The 20,724-nt window shown below is 49.6% G+C and overlaps 1 protein-coding gene across 1 annotated transcript in view; it reads left to right on the forward strand.

Annotated features, from left to right (window-relative positions):
* The window catches only part of mep1b (meprin A, beta), a 53,405-nt gene that overhangs the window by 23,420 nt on the left and 9,261 nt on the right, over positions 1-20,724 (forward strand). Inside the window, exons 7-12 of the mRNA XM_038808590.1 lie at positions 2,914-3,092; positions 3,190-3,408; positions 6,464-6,616; positions 8,710-8,925; positions 14,651-15,112; positions 15,198-15,380. Coding sequence (XP_038664518.1) covers positions 2,914-3,092; positions 3,190-3,408; positions 6,464-6,616; positions 8,710-8,925; positions 14,651-15,112; positions 15,198-15,380 — 1,412 coding nt within the window. The remainder of the gene's footprint in view (positions 1-2,913; positions 3,093-3,189; positions 3,409-6,463; positions 6,617-8,709; positions 8,926-14,650; positions 15,113-15,197; positions 15,381-20,724) is intronic.

A 20,724-nucleotide genomic window follows, 5' to 3' on the forward strand; every position in this document is an offset into this window, starting at 1 on the left:
AAGGCTTAATGTTATGTCCAAATCAACCACCAGAGAGAGCTAGATGCAGAACTATATAAGGCATCAACGCTAAACCTTCTGGGAGAGAGGTTGAGGGGAAGGCTAGAAAATAGTCGGCAGGTCATGTTATAGTTGTATAGGACTTTGGTTTGGAATACTGCGTGAAGTTCTGGTCGCCACATTACCAGAAGGATGTGGATGCTTTAGAGAGGGTGCAGAGGAGGTTCACCAGGATGTTGCCTGGTATGGAGGGTGCTAGCTATGAAGAAAGGTTGAGTAGATTAGGATTGTTTTCGTCGGAAAGACGGAGGTTGAGGAGGGACCTGATTGAGGTCTACAAAATTATGAGAGGTACGGACAGGGTGGATAGCAACAAGCTTTTTCCAAGAGTGGGGGTGTCAATTACAAGGGGTCACGATTTCAAGGTGAGAGGGGGAAAGTTTAAGGGAGATGTGCGTGGAAAGGTTTTTACGCAGAGGGTGGTGGGTGCCTGGAACACTTTGCCAGCGGAGGTGGTAGAGGCGGGTCACGATAGCATAATTTAAGATGCATCTGATCAGATATATGAACGGGCGGGGAACAGAGGGAAGTAGATCCTTGGAAAATAGGCAACAGGTTTAGATAAAGGATCTGGATCGGCACAGGCTGGGAGGGCCGGAGGGCCTGTTCCTGTGCTGTAATTTTCTTTGTTCTTTGTTCTAACAGACTGTAGGAAAGATAGTGTGAGTGAGAGCAGGTCATAGTTATTGTGTAGAGATTAGTAGTAGATGAGTGTAGATTATATGTTTATTATCAACTGTTTATTGTACAGGAGTAAATGTCGAATCCAATTAAGTAGTGTAAATAAATCTTTAGCTTTGTTCATTATAAAAGCGGACAGCACGGTAGCACAAGTGGATAGCACTGTGGCTTCACAGCATTAGGGTCTCAGGTTCGATTCCCCGCTGGGTCACTGTCTGTGCGGAGTCTGCACGTTTCCCCCGTGTGTGCGTGGGTTTCCTCTGGGTGCTCCGGTTTCCTCCCACAGTCCAAAGGCGTGCAGGTTAGGTGGGTTGGCCATGCTAAATTGCCCTTAGTGGCCAAAAAGGTTAGGAGGGTTTTGTGAGGGCTACGAAGAATCCAACACAAGTTGAAGAATAGAAAGAAATAACATTTATTTACAATAACATATATATACAACAGCAGCAGCAACTCCTTGCTGCTCACTCTCCTCTAGCCGGTTCCAAACTGGCCAGCTTTATTCATGCAGGGCATCTGCTAATGATTTCTCCGCCCTCCTCATTGGGGAAGCTCATACACCCAAAGGATTGTGGGATTGACATTAGTCCCCAGCTAGTGGTAAGCAGGCAGGTTATAACAGTGGGGTTATTATGTTACGGGGATAGGCTTAGGTGGGTTGGTGCAGACTCGTTGGGTCGAATGGCCTCCTTCTGCACTTTGCGTTCTATGTTCTATGTTCCTTGTGGTCTGTTTGAACACTACGCCAACTATCCTCGGATTAGAACCACAAAGAACACCAAGGGGGCAAGTCTCAAGATAAAAGGGCAATCATTTAGGACTGAGATGAGGAGAAACCTCTTCACCCAAGAGGGTTATGAATGTTTGGAATACTCTACCCAAGAGAGCTGTAAACGCTCCATCGTTGAATACGGAGGTAGACATATTTTTGATGTCTTTGGGAATTGAGGGATATGGGCAGCAAGCAGGAAATTGGAGTTGAAACGGAAGATCAACCATGATCATGTTGAATGATGGATCCGGTTCGATGGACCGTCTGATCTACTCCTACTTCTTACCTTCTGATGTTCTTACCTTGCACATTAGCTCACAGAGCACTATCCTACGCACAACTGAAATGTCTATGAATGGCTCTTTGGACCGGGTTCATGGACAGAATACTCGGAGTTATATAGAGCCCCTTAATGCAAGTATAGCTAGATTAGCTGACAAGGTTTAGGTAGGGACAGGTGTTTATTCCAATTCCAATTCTCTTCCTGAACCTCCGGCTGGCTTTCGTCTGTTTGCACAGCTAGTAATTCCTGGAACAGGTTGCTAGTCGGTCGCCAAAGGCTCAGGGGCTACCCACTGTGCCACAAGATGTTTCAAGACTTTTCTTCAGAGTTGCAGAAGAAGAGTCACACGGCCTCAATGAGCTCCAAAGAAGAGACATGCAGGCATGAAACTCTAACTCACTTTCTCGCCACACAGGTGTTTCCAGAGATGCTGGGGTTTTCCAACATTTTCTGTCTTTATTCATTCCAAATGCTTGCCAGGAACAAAGTTTGCCACTGAGCAACTTTCGGAGATATTCGGAAAGTTGGCCAAGAGCTTGCAAGAGCAGCTTAAGAGATTTAATGGAGGACAGAGGAGAAAGAGAATTCGAGAAGGTTAGAAAGGGAAGATCCAAAGCTAAGGGCCCAGGCAGCTGAAGCCATGGCCATCAATGGTGGAGCCATTAAAATCAGAGCATGTTCAATAAGCCAGAATGTGCACTGCATTGAGAATCACTGAGTGTCCTTAAGACAGAGATAGATAGGTTCTTGATTAATAAGGGATCAGAGGTTATGGGGAGAAGGCAGGAGGTTGGGGGTGAGAAAAATATCAGCCATGATTGAATGGCGGTGCAGACTCGGATGGGCCGAGTGGCCTAATTCTGCTCCTATGTCTTGTGGTCCTATGGTCTTAAGGGTGGTTATGGGTCTGGATGAGGCTAGAGATTGGGAGGGGTGGGGACATGAAGCCAGTTAAATACCTCAAAGTGTGGATAGAAAAGATATCGAACTTGGTTTTTCAAGTGTCTACATAATAGCTAGTCCAGCTGAGAAAATCATCTGATGGCACTTTGCACTTCTTTTGTACCTGATAAAGAACTAACCAGAGCAAGATCAACATGAAGAATCCATTCTCTTTTAGGTGCTGGTCCTCTGTTGGCAACCAACACGAAGGGAGGCAAGATCTCTCCATCGGTGAGAGATGTGAAAGAATGGGAACGATCGAACACGAGTTCCTCCACGCCCTGGGATTCTGGCATGAGCAGTCAAGATCCGACCGTGATGATTATGTCACCATAGTCTGGGACAGGATTGAAAACGGTAAATCTTGGCGACTCCAGCCAGGGAAAGGGAGGTTAATCATTGCTGACGTGAGACTGTCGTCACTTGACGAGTTCTTTTGTTGCTTTGAATTCAGGTAAAGAGCACAACTTCAATAAATATGATGACAAGGAATCTAGCAACCTCAACATACCCTACGACTACACCTCTGTGATGCACTACGGTTCCACGGCGTTTAACAATGGTACTGAGCCAACAATAGTCACCAAGATTCTGGACTTCCGTAATGTGATTGGACAACGGTTAGATTTCAGTGATTTTGATGTTCAGAAACTCAACCGACTCTACAACTGCAGTGAGTTCTAATCATTTGAATCGGATTCGTGGGAGGGAGAATTTGCAACGGGTTACCAAAGTCTGAAGAAAATGATCAGAAATACATTGGTTCATTGATCATTGGGGTTGAGATTTTGCAGATTCTGTGCACAGGAAATCACCATTTATCTCCAATTAATGGATTGGCAACCAGGGCCTGGATTCTCCGATTTTCAGGCTATGTCCGGAGGATCCGTGGCGTTTTAAGTGGGAAACTTCGGCGGCGCCCCAGCACCGATCCTCTGACTGGTGAGGGGCTAGCAGCCCCGCCCGATCTCCACGACACAAACGGCCGTAGAATTGGCGGATCCGTGGCCGTCCATGCGCACGGACACGACCTGCAGCGGTCGCACCGTACAACATGGCGCCGGCCGTGCCCGGACCGGACCTGCCAGATAGTGACCCCCTGGACACTCCTCGCCACCCCCTGGCCACCCCCCACCAGTTCCCCCCCCCCCCCAGCCCTCGCTGAAGCCCCTCCCCGCCGGCCAGCAGCGCGGACTCCGCCCGACTTTGGCGGTGCTGGGCGCAGTCAGCAGCTGTCACGGCGGGTTGCCGACTGCTGAGACCACGCGTGTCCCGCACGGTTGGGAACCCTGGACCATTGGGGGCGGACCATCAGGGGAGGGTCTTCAGGTGACGTCCTGAGGCTGTCCCAACGGCTTGCAGCCGTTCCTCAATGAAGCTGTTTTGGAGAATCCGAAAACAGGAACCGCCCGATTCCATCATAAAAAGGGATTCTCCGCCCGATCACAAAATCAGCGTTGGAGAATCCCGCCCCAGATGTCTAAGTAAATTTTTATTTACTTTATTTTTTAAAAATTTATAGTACCCAATTCATTTTTTCCAATTAAGGGGCAATTTAGCGTGGCCAATCCCACCTAGCCTGCACATCTTTGGGTTGTGGAGGTGAAACCCACGCAGACACGAGGGGAATGTGCAAACTCCACACGGACAGTGACCCAGAGCCGGGATCGAACCTGGGACCTCGGCGCTGTGAGGCTGCTGTGCGAACCACTGCGCCACCGTGCTGCCTTAAGTAAATTAAACTACTAGTAGGCTAAACCAATTGAGTAGGTGAAGGTGATGACATACTGGGTAATGCCACGAGACTGGTAATCCAGATCAGTGATGGACAACCTGGGCGAGTGAGTGGGCCACGTGAAGGGCCCTCCTTCACCTCAGTGGGCCGCAACATTGAAATCAGACTCGTTCGCTAACCATGACCCCCATGAATAAGATCAAATACATTTAATACACGCCAAGTGTTTTGTAATGAGTTATAGAAAATGCTTAATCATTTATACATTAATAGAATTGTCATCAACTTCAAATGGTAAAGACAAAATAAACATTTGCCCTTTCGACACAGAGGGAGCAGACGGTTCCCACGGTTAATGTTGTGAGCAATCAGCATGCACCTCACTTCACCCGCCCTTGCTTTATGTGTGAATCACCTCAGTCAGACCGGTAGGGAAAAAACTACGTGGGTGGGCATCAGCAGAACGTGGCGACCCCGGGAACGGACAAGAAAATGTCTCGAGGGCTGCACTCAGAACCCAGATGGGCCGCATGGGGCCACTGGGTCACAGGTCACCCACCACTGATCCAGAGGCTCATGGGGACATGGGTTTAAACCCCACCACAGCAACTGGTATAAGTTAAACTCAATTAATAACTCTGGAATATGAAGCTAATCTTGGTAATGATGACCATGAAACCATCGCCAACTGTGGTAAAAACCCACCTGGCTCATTCATGTCCTTTAGAGGAAGGAAATCTGCCATCCTTCCCTGGGTCTGACCTACATGTGACTCCAAACCCACAGCAATGTCGTTGACTCTTAACGGCCCCTCTGATATGGTTCACTTTACTATTCGTTCCGAGGGGTGAGCATCGCTGGCAAGGCCAGCACTTTTTGGCCATCACTAGTTATCCTCAAGAAGGTGGTGGTGAGCCGCCTTCTTCAACCGCTGCAGAGCGTGTAGTGTAGGTACACCCACAGTGCTGTCAGGGAGAGAGTTCCAGGATGTTGGTCCAGCGACAGTGAAGGAACGGCCGATATATTTTGAAAGCAAGTCGGGGATGGTGTGTGACTTGGAGGGGGACCTCCAGGTGGTGGGGTTCCCAGGTATCTGCTGCGCTTGTCCTTCTAGATGGTAGAGCTTATGGGTTTGGAAGGTGCTGCCAAAGAAGCCTTGGAGAGTTTCTGCAGTGTATTTTCTAGGTGGTGTATTTTTTACACTGCTGCCATTTTGCGCCATTGGGGGAGGGAGTGGATATCGCGGGTGGTAACTGGGTTGCTGGTTAAGCGGACAGTTTTGTCCCAGTTGGTGCCAGATGCCTCGAGTGTTGTTGGAGCCGTACTCACCTTTTTGGTCAGCTCTCCTGAAATCTCCTTCCGTGGCTTGGTCATTTTGTTTTAGTTGACCAATGTTAAGCTCTTGTTCGGTGTAGTAGTATCCCTACAGTGCACAAGGAGGCCATTCGGCCCAACGGGTCTGCACCGACCCTCCAAAAGAGCACTCACCCCAGGTCCACTCCCTCGTCCACAGGTGCAGTGGGACTATTTTGCTATGTGTCACCGCTGGGTCACAAGGTTGTGCGTTTGGGCCCCAATCCAGGACTTGAGCACAACAATCAAGGTCGAGACTCCAGTGCAGCTCTGAGGGAGTGCTGCACTGTCAGAGGTGCAGTCTTTCTGGTGAAATGTCGAACCAAGTCTTCCATCTTCCCTCTCGGGCTGAAGTAAAGCACCCAATGGCAATATGAGGAAGAGCAGTGGAGTTACCTTTGTGTAATGGCCAATATTTGATCCTCAGTCAGGAAAACAGACCAGCTGGACCTTATCACGTTGGAGCTTGCTGTGCTCAATATGCCTGACGTCTTTCTTAGCCTGCTGTACAAGTAGGCCATTGACTGTGAAGTGTTTCAGGGTGCCCTAGAGTCATGAAAAGTGGCAAACAAATGCACGTAATTGCTGTTGAAGTGAAAGATAAACTCTCGACTTTCTGTCTGATTTGTTTGTTCGGTAGCGTCCTCGCTAAGCTTTTTGGACCGGTGCAGTTTTGAACTGGAAAGTATTTGTGGCATGATTCAAGGCCCAGGAAGCAGAACAGTTTGGGAACGGGTTACCCAGGCTGTGACTGGACCTGACCAAGACAACACCAACATGGGTAACTGTGCAGGTAAAGTGACAGAGTTTCATCAGTGACATGTCAGAAAATGTGTTAGTGCTGCTCCAAACCTCATTCTCGATGACGATGTGCCCAGCACAGAAAACTTCACCAACTCCTCCGCAACAGATGAGCTACAAGGTGCCATTTGGGGAGGGGGGGCATTTAGGGAGGCGGTGGGGGGGGGGGGGGGGGGGGGAGCAGAAACAAATCATACATTTCTAAAGAACAGAAAGAGCCACTCAGCCCATCAGACTCTGTGCTGGCTCTCCTATCCAATTAGTCCCACTCCCTTCCCATCATCCCACATGCGTGCCTTGGTGCAATATTGTCTGGAATCGTTCGGATTTTCAGCTCAGACACTGGCCATTCGGCCCATCTGGCCGGAGCTGTTTATGGAGATAACTCCTTACTGGGAGCGGATGGCATTCCTGCATCGGAGTGAGACCTGAAGACACGGCAGATTTTAACCTCCTGCCTGATTTGAATCCCACCAGTCAGATGCTCAGCTACACCAGGCGGTGTGGTTCATGGCATCCTGACTGATGTTTATTAACACTGATCCTCCCAGTGTTTATTAACTACTCCTCCCGGAACCCCACCCATGACTGAAAGCAGCAGAGTTAAAATCACAGGTCAACGAGGTCGGAGAAGAAAATTGAGCCACTCCATTTTGAAGGATGTCCCCACCGTCCCCTCGCCCCCCCCCCCCCCCCCCCCCCCCCCACCTCCATTTTCGACCATCGGAGGGGCACAGTTAGAGGCCGCTAAGCAACTGTTACAGGTTTGTGCGTAACAGAAGTGGGGGCTTGACTTTCCCCTCCGACGGTGGGCAGTCATTGGAATTACTTTGAGAGAAGTGGGTCCCACTCATTCAGCCTTTGAACTGAGGCAGGGTTAACACCGGTGGTGATGGGATAACTGCCTGATCATTTATCAGCACAGAATCCCTACAGTGCAGAAGGAGGCCATTCGGCCCATCGAGTCCGCACCAATCCTCTGAAAGAGCACCCTACCCAGGCCCACTCCCCCCACAACCCCACCTCACCTATACATTCTTCATGGCATTTATCATGGCCACCTAACCTGCACGTCTTTGGACTGTGGGAGGAAACCGGAGCACCCGGAGGAAACCCATGCAGACACGGGAAGATCGTGCAGGCTCCAGACAGACAATCTGCCAAGGCCGGAATTGGACCCGGCTCCCTGGTTCTGTGATGCAACAGTGCTAACCACTGTGCCACCGTTTCCACAGCACCAATCTCCTTTAAAGATCTTTAGAAAACACAGTTTGATAAATACTTAATGATAGGTAGTTATCACGTTATATAAATACTGTCATAGAATCATCACAAAAAGGGTCATTCAGCCCATCAACTCCTCCATAAAGCAATCCAGTCAGTCCTAGTCCCCCGCTCCATCCCCATGACCACGGAAAGCATCCATCCATTTCCCTTTTGACATCATTCACCGTCTGTTTCCAACAGCCTTGTAGGCTGCGAGTTCCAGATCATTACCACTCGCTGCCTCAGAAGTACTTCCTCACAACCCGCCCCCTTGCATCCCTTGCCCAAAAACCTGAATCTGTCCCCCCCCCCCCTGTCCTTGTATCATCAGCTAATGGGAACAGTTATTCATTGTTTACCTTATCAAAACCTGTCATAACCTTGTCCACTTCTGGCAGTGCAGTAGCACAGTGGTTAGCACTGTTGCTTCACAGCTCCAGGGTCCCAGGTTCGATCCCCGGCTTGGGTCACTGTCTGTGCGGAGTCTGCACGTTCTCCCCCTGTCTGCGTGGGTTTCCTCCGGGTGCTCCGGTTTCCTCCCACAAGTCCCGAAAGACGTGCTTGTTAGGTGAATTGGACATTCTGAATTCTACCTCGGTGTGCCCGAACAGGCGCCGGAATGTGGCGACTAGGGGATTTTCATAGTAACTTCATTGCAGTGTTAATGTAAGCCTACTTTGTGACACTAATATCTAGGTCGGGGCCCAACCAGAACTTTGTAAAGATTCAGTCTGACTTCCCCGCTGTTTTCCTCAATACTCTGTGAATAAAATTGTGGACGCTTTACTAATTTAATGTTTCCATTGTGCTACACGGCAGGTATCGGGTACTTCATGTATTTCAGTACCAGTACCGGTCCAGTGGGAGAGAAAGCCCTTTTGGAAAGTAGAATCTATTCTCCGAAGCGGGGCTTCCAATGTTTGCAGTTCTACTCTTTCAACAGTGGAAGCGTAAGCGATGAGCTGAACATTTGGGTCCGAGTTTACAATGAAGCAAATCCAAATGGCACTTTAACAAAAGTCAGTGAAATAAAAGGTATGTCATTGAGGGACAAAGAATGGGCTTTACATCATTTAGCAATGTGCAATCTGAAAGGTGATATCACCCTTGCATATTAACACCATTTCTCGACATATCTTCTTGCACTAATCACAAAGAGATGTTTCCTTGAGCAATCCCGGCTGTGGGTGAAAGAAATTCAATGTGTTGCAGTGGTTCACCTGTCCGCCTCTGTGTCAGCGGGTTGTGGGTTCAAGTCCCATTGCAGTGAGTTCTCTGTGGAAGCCTCGGCCGAGGGTCCAGTGTCGTGTTGAGCGAGTGCTGCAGTGTTAGAAGCTGCTGTCTTCCCAATGGGCTGTCAGACTGAAGCCCTCATCTACCCTTCTGGGGTAGAGGTGAAAGATCTCATGCTGCTACTTTGGAGATGAGCAGGGGAGTTCCCCCTTGGTGTTCTGGTCAATATTTATCCCTCAATTAACATCACAAAAGCAGGTTATCTGGTCATGATCATATTGCTGTTTCTCAGATCTTGCTGTGCATTAATTGGCTGCCGCGTTTCCTGCATTACAACAATGGCTACACTTTAAAAGTATTTTATTGACTGGAAGGCACTTTGGGAAGTCCTGTCGTCATTATGGGTGGATGGAAATGTTGTCTCAAGTCAATTAAACATGGTGGTTACTTCTTCAATATCTGTCCGCTGTGTTAGGAGTTAATAAAAAAATTAAGCGACGAGGAAAAGTTAAGAAGAGTGAGTTTGTACAAAGAACAAAGATAATTACAGCACAGGAACAGGCCCTTCGGCCCTCCAAGCCTGCACCAACCATGTTGCCCGTCTGAACTAAAACTCCCTAAACTTGGAAAAATATGAGACCTTTCGCTGACCTAACCAAAGTTTTCAAGATTATACAAAGTCTTCAATTTGATTCCATAAGACATAGGAGCAGAATTAGGCCATTCAGCCCATCAGATCTGGTCCGCCATGGCCGATGTTTCTCATTCCCATTCTCCAGCCTTCTGCCCATAACCCCTGATCCCTTTATTTAATTACAATTCTCTTCCTATAACTAATGCTGCACTAAGGCAGACTTTTGTTTGTTTTATAGCTAATTCTTCCCGGAACTGGCCGCTAGTCTCTCACCAGAGGCTTATAGCTTGAGGGGGACCACTCTCTGTGCGGAGTCTACAAGTTCTCCCCGTGTGTGTGTGAGTTTCCTCTAGGTGCTCCGGTTTCCTCCCACAGTCCAAAGATGTGCAGGTTAGGTGGATTGGCCATTCTAAATTGCCCTTAGTGTCCAAAATTGCCCTTAGTGTTGGGTGGGGTTACTGGGTTATGGGGATAGGGGTGGAGTAGGGTGCTCTTTCCAAGAGCCGGTGCAGACTCAATGGGCCGAATGGCCTCCTTCTGCACTGTATGTTCTATGTTCTATGTTCTGCCCTGCATGACAGCCTTTGACACCCGGGGGTCACACGACTGTACCATCTTGCCAAGGCTCGCAACCTGCCCTACTCTGTCGAGGAAGTACGGACAGTCACCAGAGACTGCCAGGTCTGTGCGGAGTGCAAGCCGCACTTCTACCGGCCGCACCGTGCGCGCCTGGTGAAAGCCTCCCGCCCCTTTGAATGCCTTAGCGTGGATTTCAAAGGGCCCCTCCCCTCCACCGATCGCAACACGTACTTTCTCAGTGTGGTCGACGAGTACTCCAGATTCCCCTTCGCCATCCCATCTCCCGATATGACGTCTGCCACCATCATCAAGGCCCTCAACACAATCTTCGCTCTGTTCGGTTTCCCCGCCTACATCCACAGTGACAGGGGATCCTCATTCATGAGCGATGAGCTGCGTCAGTTCCTGCTCAGCAGGGGTATCGCCTCCAGCAGGACGACCAGCTACAACTCCCGGGGAAACGGGCAGGTAGAGAGGGAGATTTACCTCGTATCCTCAGACTGTGACCCCTGGTTCTGGACACACCCACCATCGGGAACATCCTTCCTGCATCTACCCTGTCCAGTCCTTTTAGAATTTTATCGGTTTCTGAGATACGCCCCCGTTCTTCTGAACTCCACCAAATACAATCGTAACTGACTCAATCTCTCCTCACGCATCAGTCCTGCCATCCCAGGAATCAGCCTGGTAAACCTTCGCTGCACTCCCTCTACAGCAAGAAATTCCTTCCTCAGATAAGGAGACCAAAACTGCACACAATACTCCAGGTGTGGCCTCACCAAGGCCCTGTATAATTGCAGCAAGAAATCCCTGCTCCTGTACTCGAATTCTATTGCTATGAAGGCCAACGGACATTTGTCTTCTTTACCACCTGCTGTACCTGCATGCTTACTTTCAGTGTATGAGGACACCCAGGTCTCGTTGCACATTCTCGTCTCCTAATTTATGGCCATACAGATAATAGTCCTCTTTCCTGTTTATGCTACCAAAGCAGATAACCTAATATTTATCTAAATTATACGGCATCTGCTATTCATTTGCCCACTCACTCAACTTGTCCAAATCACATTGAAGGATCTCTGCATCCTCCTCACAGCTCATTATTGCACCAAGTTTTGAGTCAGCTGCAAATTTGGAAATACTACATTTAGTTCCCTCATCTAAATCATTAATATATGTCATGATTAGCTGGGGCCCCAGCACCGGTCCCTACAGTACCCCACTAGTCACTGCTATGTGGAAAAAGACCCGTTTATTCCTACTCTTTGTTTCCTGTCTGCCAACCTGTTTTCTATCCCCAATTCCATGCACTTTAATTTTACACAATAATCTCTTGTGTGGGACTTTGTCGAAAACCTTCTGAAAGGCGAAATAAACCACATCCATTGGCTCTCCCTCATCAACTCCACGAGTTACATCCTCGAAGAATTCCAGTAGATTTGTCAAGCATGATTTCCGCTTCATAAATCCATGCTGACTCTGTCCGATCCTGCCACTGTTTTCTAAGTGCTCTTGTTATGGGCCAGGGTTTGGAGAACCCCAAAGTGTATCATGGAGTTTACCTGACCCGCAACTTTTAATAGATTGTGGTATGGGGAGCACACGGCCCACTCTACAGGTCTGGTACAGCAGAAATGGAAAAGCATTTTTTTAAAGCAAAACAATGTTTACTCTATGAACTCAAGTTAACCTTTTTAAAACAGTGAATATCTTAGCAACCATTAATTCAAAGATAACCCCCAAAGAATACAACACTAAGTAACCTGTATGCTGTCCTTTTACACCCAAAAGACTTAATAAACCTTTAAACAGAAGCACATCAGAGTTTACATTCAATACTGAAAACATTTATAATTCTGAATTCACCAAATGCTCAAGAGATAGCCCTTCATGGCAGAGAGATAGAACATAGAACATTACAGCGCAGTACAGGCCCTTTACTTTGTCTGACTTCATGTGGACTCAACATTGAGTTCAACAACTTCAAACCATGAACTCTGTCCTCCATTTTGTATAGTTCCCTAGTGCCAGTCTATATCGTGTTCCCATGTTTTTGCTTCCAGGCAGTGCTGGCCCTTTCCCTGCTATTAACATATTCTGCTATTTTGTTTTCGGACAGCACTGATCTTTATTCTGCTACTAACACCTACACTGGACCAATACTTTCCTCCTTACCACTATATTTTTGCTACGCTGCTTTCAGACAGCTCCGGACAAGTTAGCTATCCTAAATCCCGTTCGATGACTTATTACTGCTATGTCCTAAAAATGCATGTTTAATGGTTGATAATGATTACTCAGTCCTATAATTCACGTCAATCCTTAATGAAGTAACTTATGTAAAACTATTCTAGTGGCATGTTAACTATTCAGTTTTAAGAGGTATCATCGCTGAACCCACCGCCCCCCCCCCCCCCCCCCCTCCCCTTCAGCCGCTCTCTGCACTGTAGGGATTCCATGATAGCGGGTCTAGAACTCTCTTTCCCAAATGGCAACTGATGTCAGATCAATTGTTAATTTGGAAACTGAGATTAATAGGGTTTTGTGAACTGAAGTATTAAGGGGTACAGGGTAAAAGTGGATATATAGCGATTCGTTGCATCTCAGTCATGATCCCATTCAATGGCAGAGCAGACTCAAGGGGCTGAATGTGGTTAATTGCTAGCAATTTAATTGGAGGGGCTGAATAACCATTACAATTATTGAGCGTGATTATATGGGCATGCTGCACCTGAAAAGCAGCTCGCCATGGCAGCTGATAGAAGCCGGGAGACCCCCGCTCCTGGACTCTGACGCAATCTCGCAGGACATTGCAATGTAAATCCCGCCCATTGTGGGCGGAATCACCTTTTTGTAAATCTGCATATTAGAGCGAGACAGCTAGTCTCACTTTAATGTGCAGATTCCTGAGTTACCCGCGGCGTGGGATCAATCCTCTTTGCCTTGGAGAGCTCGGGTGAGTGTTGTTCTGTACTGTGCCTTTGCAAAGAAGGTCTGGAGAGAGATGCAGTGGGATTTGTCCAGGTTCATCCCGAGCAGCTCTGTGACACAGGACTCTGTGCTATACGGACTGTTTCCAGGGACACACACCGAAACAAACATCAACTGCTGCTGGAAGGTCATCAACTCGGTGAAAGACGCTCTTTGGTCTGCCCGAAACTTGCTGATCTTCCAGTGCAAAGAACTGTCCTCGACCGAGTGTTGCAGACTGGCACATTCCAAGGTCCAGGACTACGTGCTGAGGGACGCACTCAAGCTTGGGGCAGCTGCCGCCAAGGCGCAATGGGTAAGGTCTTACCAGCAAATGTACACCCAGGGGAGGGGTAACAGTGTAAAACCCCTCGTCTCTGGGTCATTAACACTCCAATGTATAAAAGAAACATGACAATGTAAATATTTAAGAAAGAATTGTAACGTAAAGAGGGATATGTGTGTAATGTCATCCCAATTGAATGGAAGAAAGTCAAGTGAATGTGTAACTTTGATGGAAGTGTACAGTCACAATTCGAAATGTTCTGTAATGTTTATTGTAGATTGTCTAAATTAAGTATATTTTTGGGGGAAAAAAAAACTAGTCTCCAGAAATGGGGGAGGAAACAGATGGAATGGCACTTATGGAGGTGTCACAGGGGATTGGAGGTGCCCAGATGCATGCCCTTTGGGCAGGGTGATACCCTGGCACTTCTGGTGCCACCTGGGTGCCAGCCTGGCACTGTGAAAGTGCCCAGGTGGCACTGCCAAGATGCCAATCTGTCACATTGTTTTGGGGCTGGGGGTGTCCTGCCTGTGTGTTGGGGGATTGGGTACCTTCCCATCGGGTGTTAGGGCTTTGGGGGGGTTAGGGGGGGGGGTGCGTCAGGGACCAATCAAGGACTGACCTGCCATTTTCTCTCCTGCACTGAGGCGTTCCGGCGAACTGATCTCCTCAGTGTACAAAACGGGTCGGGCAGCGGGAAACGCACGGCTAAAATGGAGTAAAATGGAGTCCATTTTGTTTTGAGTTCCCTGGGATAGGAATAGGGAAGGGGCAGAGGGGAAATTTGGACACAAGCCAAAGGCACACCACATTCCAGCAAATAGGGGGTCAAGATTCATTTTGGGTGCGTTGAAATAAACAATAAAAGACAAGGGGACATCTTGATGGCCATGCTCCACCTTGGGGGGACTCTTAGCAGAGTGACGGTAGAGCTATTGATCAATCACATTCCGATAAAGCTCACCGTTCTTACTGATGCAGTTTATATCTGCCGCCCTCGAAATGGCCGAGAGGTCCCAGGAAGATATTTTTCAAATCTGTCTTTCCTCCTGTAACAGGCGCAGGTCTGAGTTATTGGCAGCTTCACCACGTTCGCCTGGCCGTCTCCGACAAGTTCCGTGTCGTGTTTGAAGGAGTGAAAGGAGCCGGCAGCTCTGCCGGCGGGATCTCGATCGACGACATGAACCTCTCGGAGATGCAGTGCCCCACCCACGTGTGGCACATCAGGAACTTTACCCACCTGTTGAACACAAGCCCCTCGGGGCGTGCTGGCAGGGTTTACAGTCCGAGATACCACTCGAGTGAAGGATACGCATTTCAGATTGGCGTGTACGTAAATGGGACCAGCAGTCGGCCTCGTTACCTTGCCGTTTTTTTCCACTTGGTCAGTGGGAAGAATGATGACCTTTTACAATGGCCGTGTCCCTGGAGGCAAGGGACTATGATGCTAATGGATCAACATTCAGACATTAGGCGCCGCATGTCGCATCAAACAAGTGTGACCACGGACCCGAATGAAGGTCGGTTGACACCATAATCAGCCTCTCTGCATTCATTTCCAATTTTGACTGCGCATGTTAATTATAGTCTGACTTTTCTTTCCAGGGAATCAAACATTCTCCTTTTGGGACAGGCCTGACAAAATCGGAGATTTAGTGACAGAGTCCGATGGCACCACGTACTATCGGGGGCCAGGAAAGGGAACCACCATATTTTTATCCCATGAGAGATTGATGGGCAGAGAGTTTATCAAGGGCGATGACGCCTACTTTCTATTAACCATGGAAGGTATGGTTCTATGTTTGGCACATTTTCATACCTTGCGGTTCAAGAACTTTCAAGCCGGAAATGAGAAAAGTAGTAAAACAGCGTCTAACTAATACCCGCTTGGCAGTACAGAACCTTGGTACTGCTGAAAAAAGAGGCACACTGTCAAATCTTTTCATCAGACATCAAGAATGCCAAATTTCAAAGGGTGTAACAATTCATATTGCATGAGAAAAGGGTGCTGATTGGTTGGCAGGTCATCTGATTGGTCGGGGAGTTGCCATGGAGATTGCACCAATGAACTATTGCCCCCCCCCCCCCCCTCCGTATGCCTTTGTTTCATTAAACAAAAGGGTACAATGCCTGGACATGTTCCTTTTGCCTGCAGAAGATAGGCCCCCTGCACATAAGTAGATTTTAGCAGACGTCTCCAGCGAGACCAACTGTTAATCTTACCTTGGTTGTCCGTTTGCACACTCAGGATTGTTCAGCAAGTGCTGCCCCATCGCAGAATCGCACCTAATGTTAGGCATCATGTTCTGGGTTTTGCAAGCAGGAGCTGTTTGAGAATGGTCAATACGCTGCCTATTGTGGACAGCCAAAGAAATTCATTTCTCAGCAATACTGAATAGTCTAACTAATACAAGATGTCACCAGTGCCGTTAGAACTTTGCTCCACATGGAATCAGATGGAATTAAAAAATAGGTGCACAGATGAGAAACACTGAGCTATGCTGCTGTTTAGGCTCCGTTTGAGCCACCCACCCAAATACTTCTCATCCTATCAGCATGTCCCTCTGCTCCCTTCCCTCTCACGTATTTATCTCACTTTCCCATCAAATATATCTGTGCTCTTTGCCTCAAATACTTGTGGTAGTGAGGTTCACACTTTCACCAATCTCCGGAAAAGAAGTTTTTGCTGAATAATTCTTGTACTTTTATGGACCCCATTTGCATTCATCACAAGTGAAGGGATATTTTCACCCTTTTGAAGACCTTCGGTTACCTTTCAGCCTTATCGTTCCCAGAGAAAAGAACCCAGTACGTTCAGTCTTTCTTGATTGTTATAATCCCTCGGTTCGGGTGTCACCCTTCTATGATATTTTGCACCGTTTCAAAGGTCATAAGACTGCGGAGCATAAGTAGGCCACTCGGCCCATCGAGTCTGCTCCGCCATTCAATTAGATCTGATATGACCCTCAACTCCACTTTCCTGCCTTATTCCCATAACCGTTGATTCCCTGACTGATTAAAAATCTCAACCTTCACCGTACTTCATGACCCAATCTCTACAGCTCTCTGCGGTAAAGAATTCCACAGATTCACCCCCCTCTGAGAGAAGAAATTCTTCCTCATCTCTGTTTAAAATTTTCTTCAGTGCCGTAATTTTTTAAAAATTCTGTTATGGGATGTGGACGTCAATGGTCCAGGTAGCATTTCATTGCCGATCCATTATTTGCCCCTTGAGAAGGTGGTGGCGAGCTGCCTTCTTAAACCGCTGCAGTCCACGTGGTGTAGGTAAACCCACAGTGCTGTGAGGGAGGGAGTTCCAGGATTTTGCCCCAGCGACAGTGAAGGAACGGCCGATATATTTCCAAGTCAGGGTGGTGAGTGACTTGAAGGGGAACCTCCAGATGGTGCGGTTCCCAGGTATCTGCTGCCCTTGTCCTTCGAGATGGTAGCGGTCCGCGATTTTGGAAGGTGCCGTTGAAGGAGCCTTGATAGAACATAGAGTGCAGAAGGAGGCCATTTGGCCCATCGAGTCTACACCAACCTAATTAAGCCCTCACTTCCACCTGATCCCCGTAACCCAATAACCCTTCCTAACTTTTTTGGACACGAAGGGCAATTTACCATGGCCAATCCACCTAACCTGCACGTCTTTGGACTGTGAGATGAAACCGGAGCACCCGGAGGAAACCCACGCAGACACGGGGGGAACGTGCAGACTCCGCACAGACAGTGACCCAGTGGGGAATTGAACTTGGGACCCTGGCGCTGTGAAGCCACAGTGCTAACCACTGCGCTACCGTGCTGCCCAGGGGTGAGTTCCCGCTTTTGGTGATATGAAATACAGAACTCATTAATAAACAAAGCAAGGATTTAAAAATATAGATTCCTTTGTCATGTTTGGGATCAGTTTAGTACTTGTTGGCATTCATCCATATCGATGAACAAGTTTACATAACTAATTGAGTAAGTAAATGATTTTCAACCAAATAAGTCAGTTTATTGTGCTTTAGTTAATAAATAACCATAATTTTGATGATGGTGATAAAGTCATTCGTGACATTGCTGAGCTCTGCAGGTTGAAAATTACAAGAGTTTTCTGGTTAAATGGTCGAAGAAACCTGCACACAAACTGGGCGATTCAGTGGCCTGGTTCGCTCGAGCGAGAGTGCGATGAGGCTGTTGAATAGCGGAAGAGGCCAAAAGAGGCCAAATGGCGCCAAACCGTTTGCGATGCAGCCGACCCACTCCCATAGGCGAATTCGGGATCTCAATCAACTATCACCACTTAAGCCCAATTTCCATACAATAAACGGGAGCCACCCCATATCCACCGGCCTCCCATCATCCAGTGGCCTCCCCAGCAAGTGGTCACACTGGCGCCAATTAGTGCTCCTTTAGAAAAACGTGAACCTGGTGGAAGGGCTGCTGTGGGGAGCCGAGGAGGTGAATAGCCATCTTTCCTCACAGGCAAAGAGCCCGGGGGGGCACTGGGCTTGCCACCCTTCTGCTCGGAGGTGGATGGGGGAGGGCAACCAGTGGGAGTGCAGCCCCGGTTGGAGTGGGCCACCATGGGAGGGTTGGGGGCATTGGGACTGAGGGGGGTGGTTATTGGAGCTGGAGGGGGGGGGGGGCTCTGCTGAGGGGGTATCCGTGCGCGGGTCCTTCATGCCAACCCCTGTATCTTGTGTACCCATTACGGAGGCAACACGAGTCCCTGCCTGTCTGCCTCACCGACCACCCGTAACTCCAACTGACCACAGAGGCCTCTGGCCCGTGGCTGAGGGTGTTGCTAATAGGAATTGTCAATCGTGGTTAAGTGAGCAGGCCGTGTAGCATGTGAGGGTTATTGCCAAACATCCCAATGATGCCTGAGCCGGGATACTGCGGGAGCAACACCACACACAGCGGCCAACATCTGAACACCCAGGGGATGTGCCCCAGCTCCGGGCACATGCCCGCTCAGTGATCCTCGATGTGCTTTACCCTCCTAGCTCTGCCACTGCCTCGGTATCTTCCAGGATACCCATCAGAGGTGGAGGTAGATTCGATGCCCCTCGTAGGCTCTGGGGCCAGAAGGCTCCTCCAACTCCTCCAGTCGGCTATGGGCCTGCTGCAGGGTCGCTGACATCTCCCTCTGAATATCACGGCTGCTCCCTAACGTCTCCATCAGTTCCGGGTAAACCTGTACCAGTGACTCAGCATCAGGCTGGGACCCAGCTGGGCCCTGGGATCCAGCAGAGCTCCGACTGCTGTCCAGCCTGGGGGTTCCTGCCTCCCTCTGATGTGTATCAGCTGCAGCAGTGTGGTGCTCACCCGATTGTGCCCCGGTGGCCTGACCCACTGCCCACCGAGGTGCGGGTCTCTATGCTGGTGGAGGGCGGGGATGACAGGGGGGTGACACATCGATGGTGGCATCCTCGGAGCGCTCCTCCAAGGTGGGAGGCGGGGAATGGGGGGGGGGGGTGAACCATCCAGGATAGGCCGGCTCCATGTCCGGTGGATCCTCACCTCTGACGTCTGTGCCAACCTCTGTGTTGGAGACCTCACTATCCTCGGCCACCCCTGTAATCTCCAGGGCTCGAAGGTGGTGACAATTCTGATGTCCGGCACCCCACCGTCAGTCTGGGCCCTCTCTCGACGGATGTGGGGAAACTCCTCGTGCGGGGCACAGAGAGGGCATCATTCCCAACATGTGAGCTTCACCGCGGGGGGGGGGGGGGACTAGACCACCCACCCTGGCTGCTGCTTCTTCAGAGTGACATCAACCGTATGCGCGCCCCCAAATCCCCTCACCTCCCCTGCAACACCCCCCCTCCCACTCAGCTGCCACCCATGGTGGCCTACCCAGGGCAACGCCCACAGTAATAAATAAATAAATAATCGCTTATTGTCACGAGTAGGCTTCAATGAAGTTACTGTGAAAAGCCCCTAGTCGCCACATTCCAGCGTCTGTTCAGGGAGGCTGGTACGGGAATTGAACCCACGCTGCTGGCTTGTTCTGCATTACAAGCCGGCTGTTTAGCACACTGGGCTAAACCAGTCCCTTAGGCCCAGTAGCCCCTAGGGGGACCACGGTGCCTAGCCCTGGAAGGGGCAGTGCTAGCAAAGGTACCCCTGGCATCAGGGACGGGCGTCAAGGCCAGAGGTCCCCACGATGCCGGCCACCGACTGGGCAAGGGGTGCGGGGATGTGGGACATACGGGGGCGGATACTGCAGTGCCAACCGAGGTAGTCCGGTGGACCTGGTTGGGCACGGGGATACACAACATGCTAACATGTCAGCCTTTCACCCCCTGCAGACAATGGATATTGGAATTTAACCAGCAATGGGCCTTCCTGCTGGTCGCTGCAGCCCTGGGGGATGCCCTGCGGCTGTACGAGCGGGTGCTGCTCGAGGAGGAGGAGGAAATTGCAGCAGCGGAGCGGGCAGCAGAGGGACAGGAGGCAGCTGCCCAGGATGGAGAGCCGGCCGCCCAACAGACCTGTGGTGGTATGATTAGCATAGATGCCTGCCATTGGTGTAGAACACCGGCTTACCATTGGCCCTGGTCGGTCATGTGCCTCTCGACCGGTTAGTTGAGACCAGTCATGTGACGGCTCCCCGATTGGTCGAGAGGTTGAGTTAACCCTGCCTCCAGGGCGGGGTATAAATACCCAGTACTCCCGGCGGTCGTCCTACTGTAATCGACCGCAGGGCTAACATCTAGTAGATTAAAGCCATACTTTTGTTCAGCAACTCGTCTCGCGTTCAATTGATGGTACATCAAGACCGAGGAGGAGGAGGTACCAAGGAGGCGCCGCATGAGGCCTCGTGTGTACCGGCATCGCCTGTCATTCAAGGACCTACCGGACCGGGCATGCCATCGAAGACTCCAGCTGAGCAGGGAGACAGTGCGACACATCTGCCAGAACATGGCCCGCCTGGCACCGCGGGGGAATGGGGGGGATCACCTGCTCCACGTCATGGTCACCCTGAGCTTAACGCCACGGTGGTCCTTCCAGGCACAGAGTGCGGATTCTCACAGACCTCAGTGCACAGGTGCATTGCCGCCATTTCAAAGGCCCTGTATGCCCAGGCAGCTCAATACATCCACTTCAATGTGGACCGAGCCCAGCAGGATGCCCGGGCAGC

The sequence above is a fragment of the Scyliorhinus canicula genome, chromosome 10 (genome assembly GCF_902713615.1).
Source record: "Scyliorhinus canicula chromosome 10, sScyCan1.1, whole genome shotgun sequence".
NCBI lineage: Eukaryota > Metazoa > Chordata > Chondrichthyes > Carcharhiniformes > Scyliorhinidae > Scyliorhinus > Scyliorhinus canicula.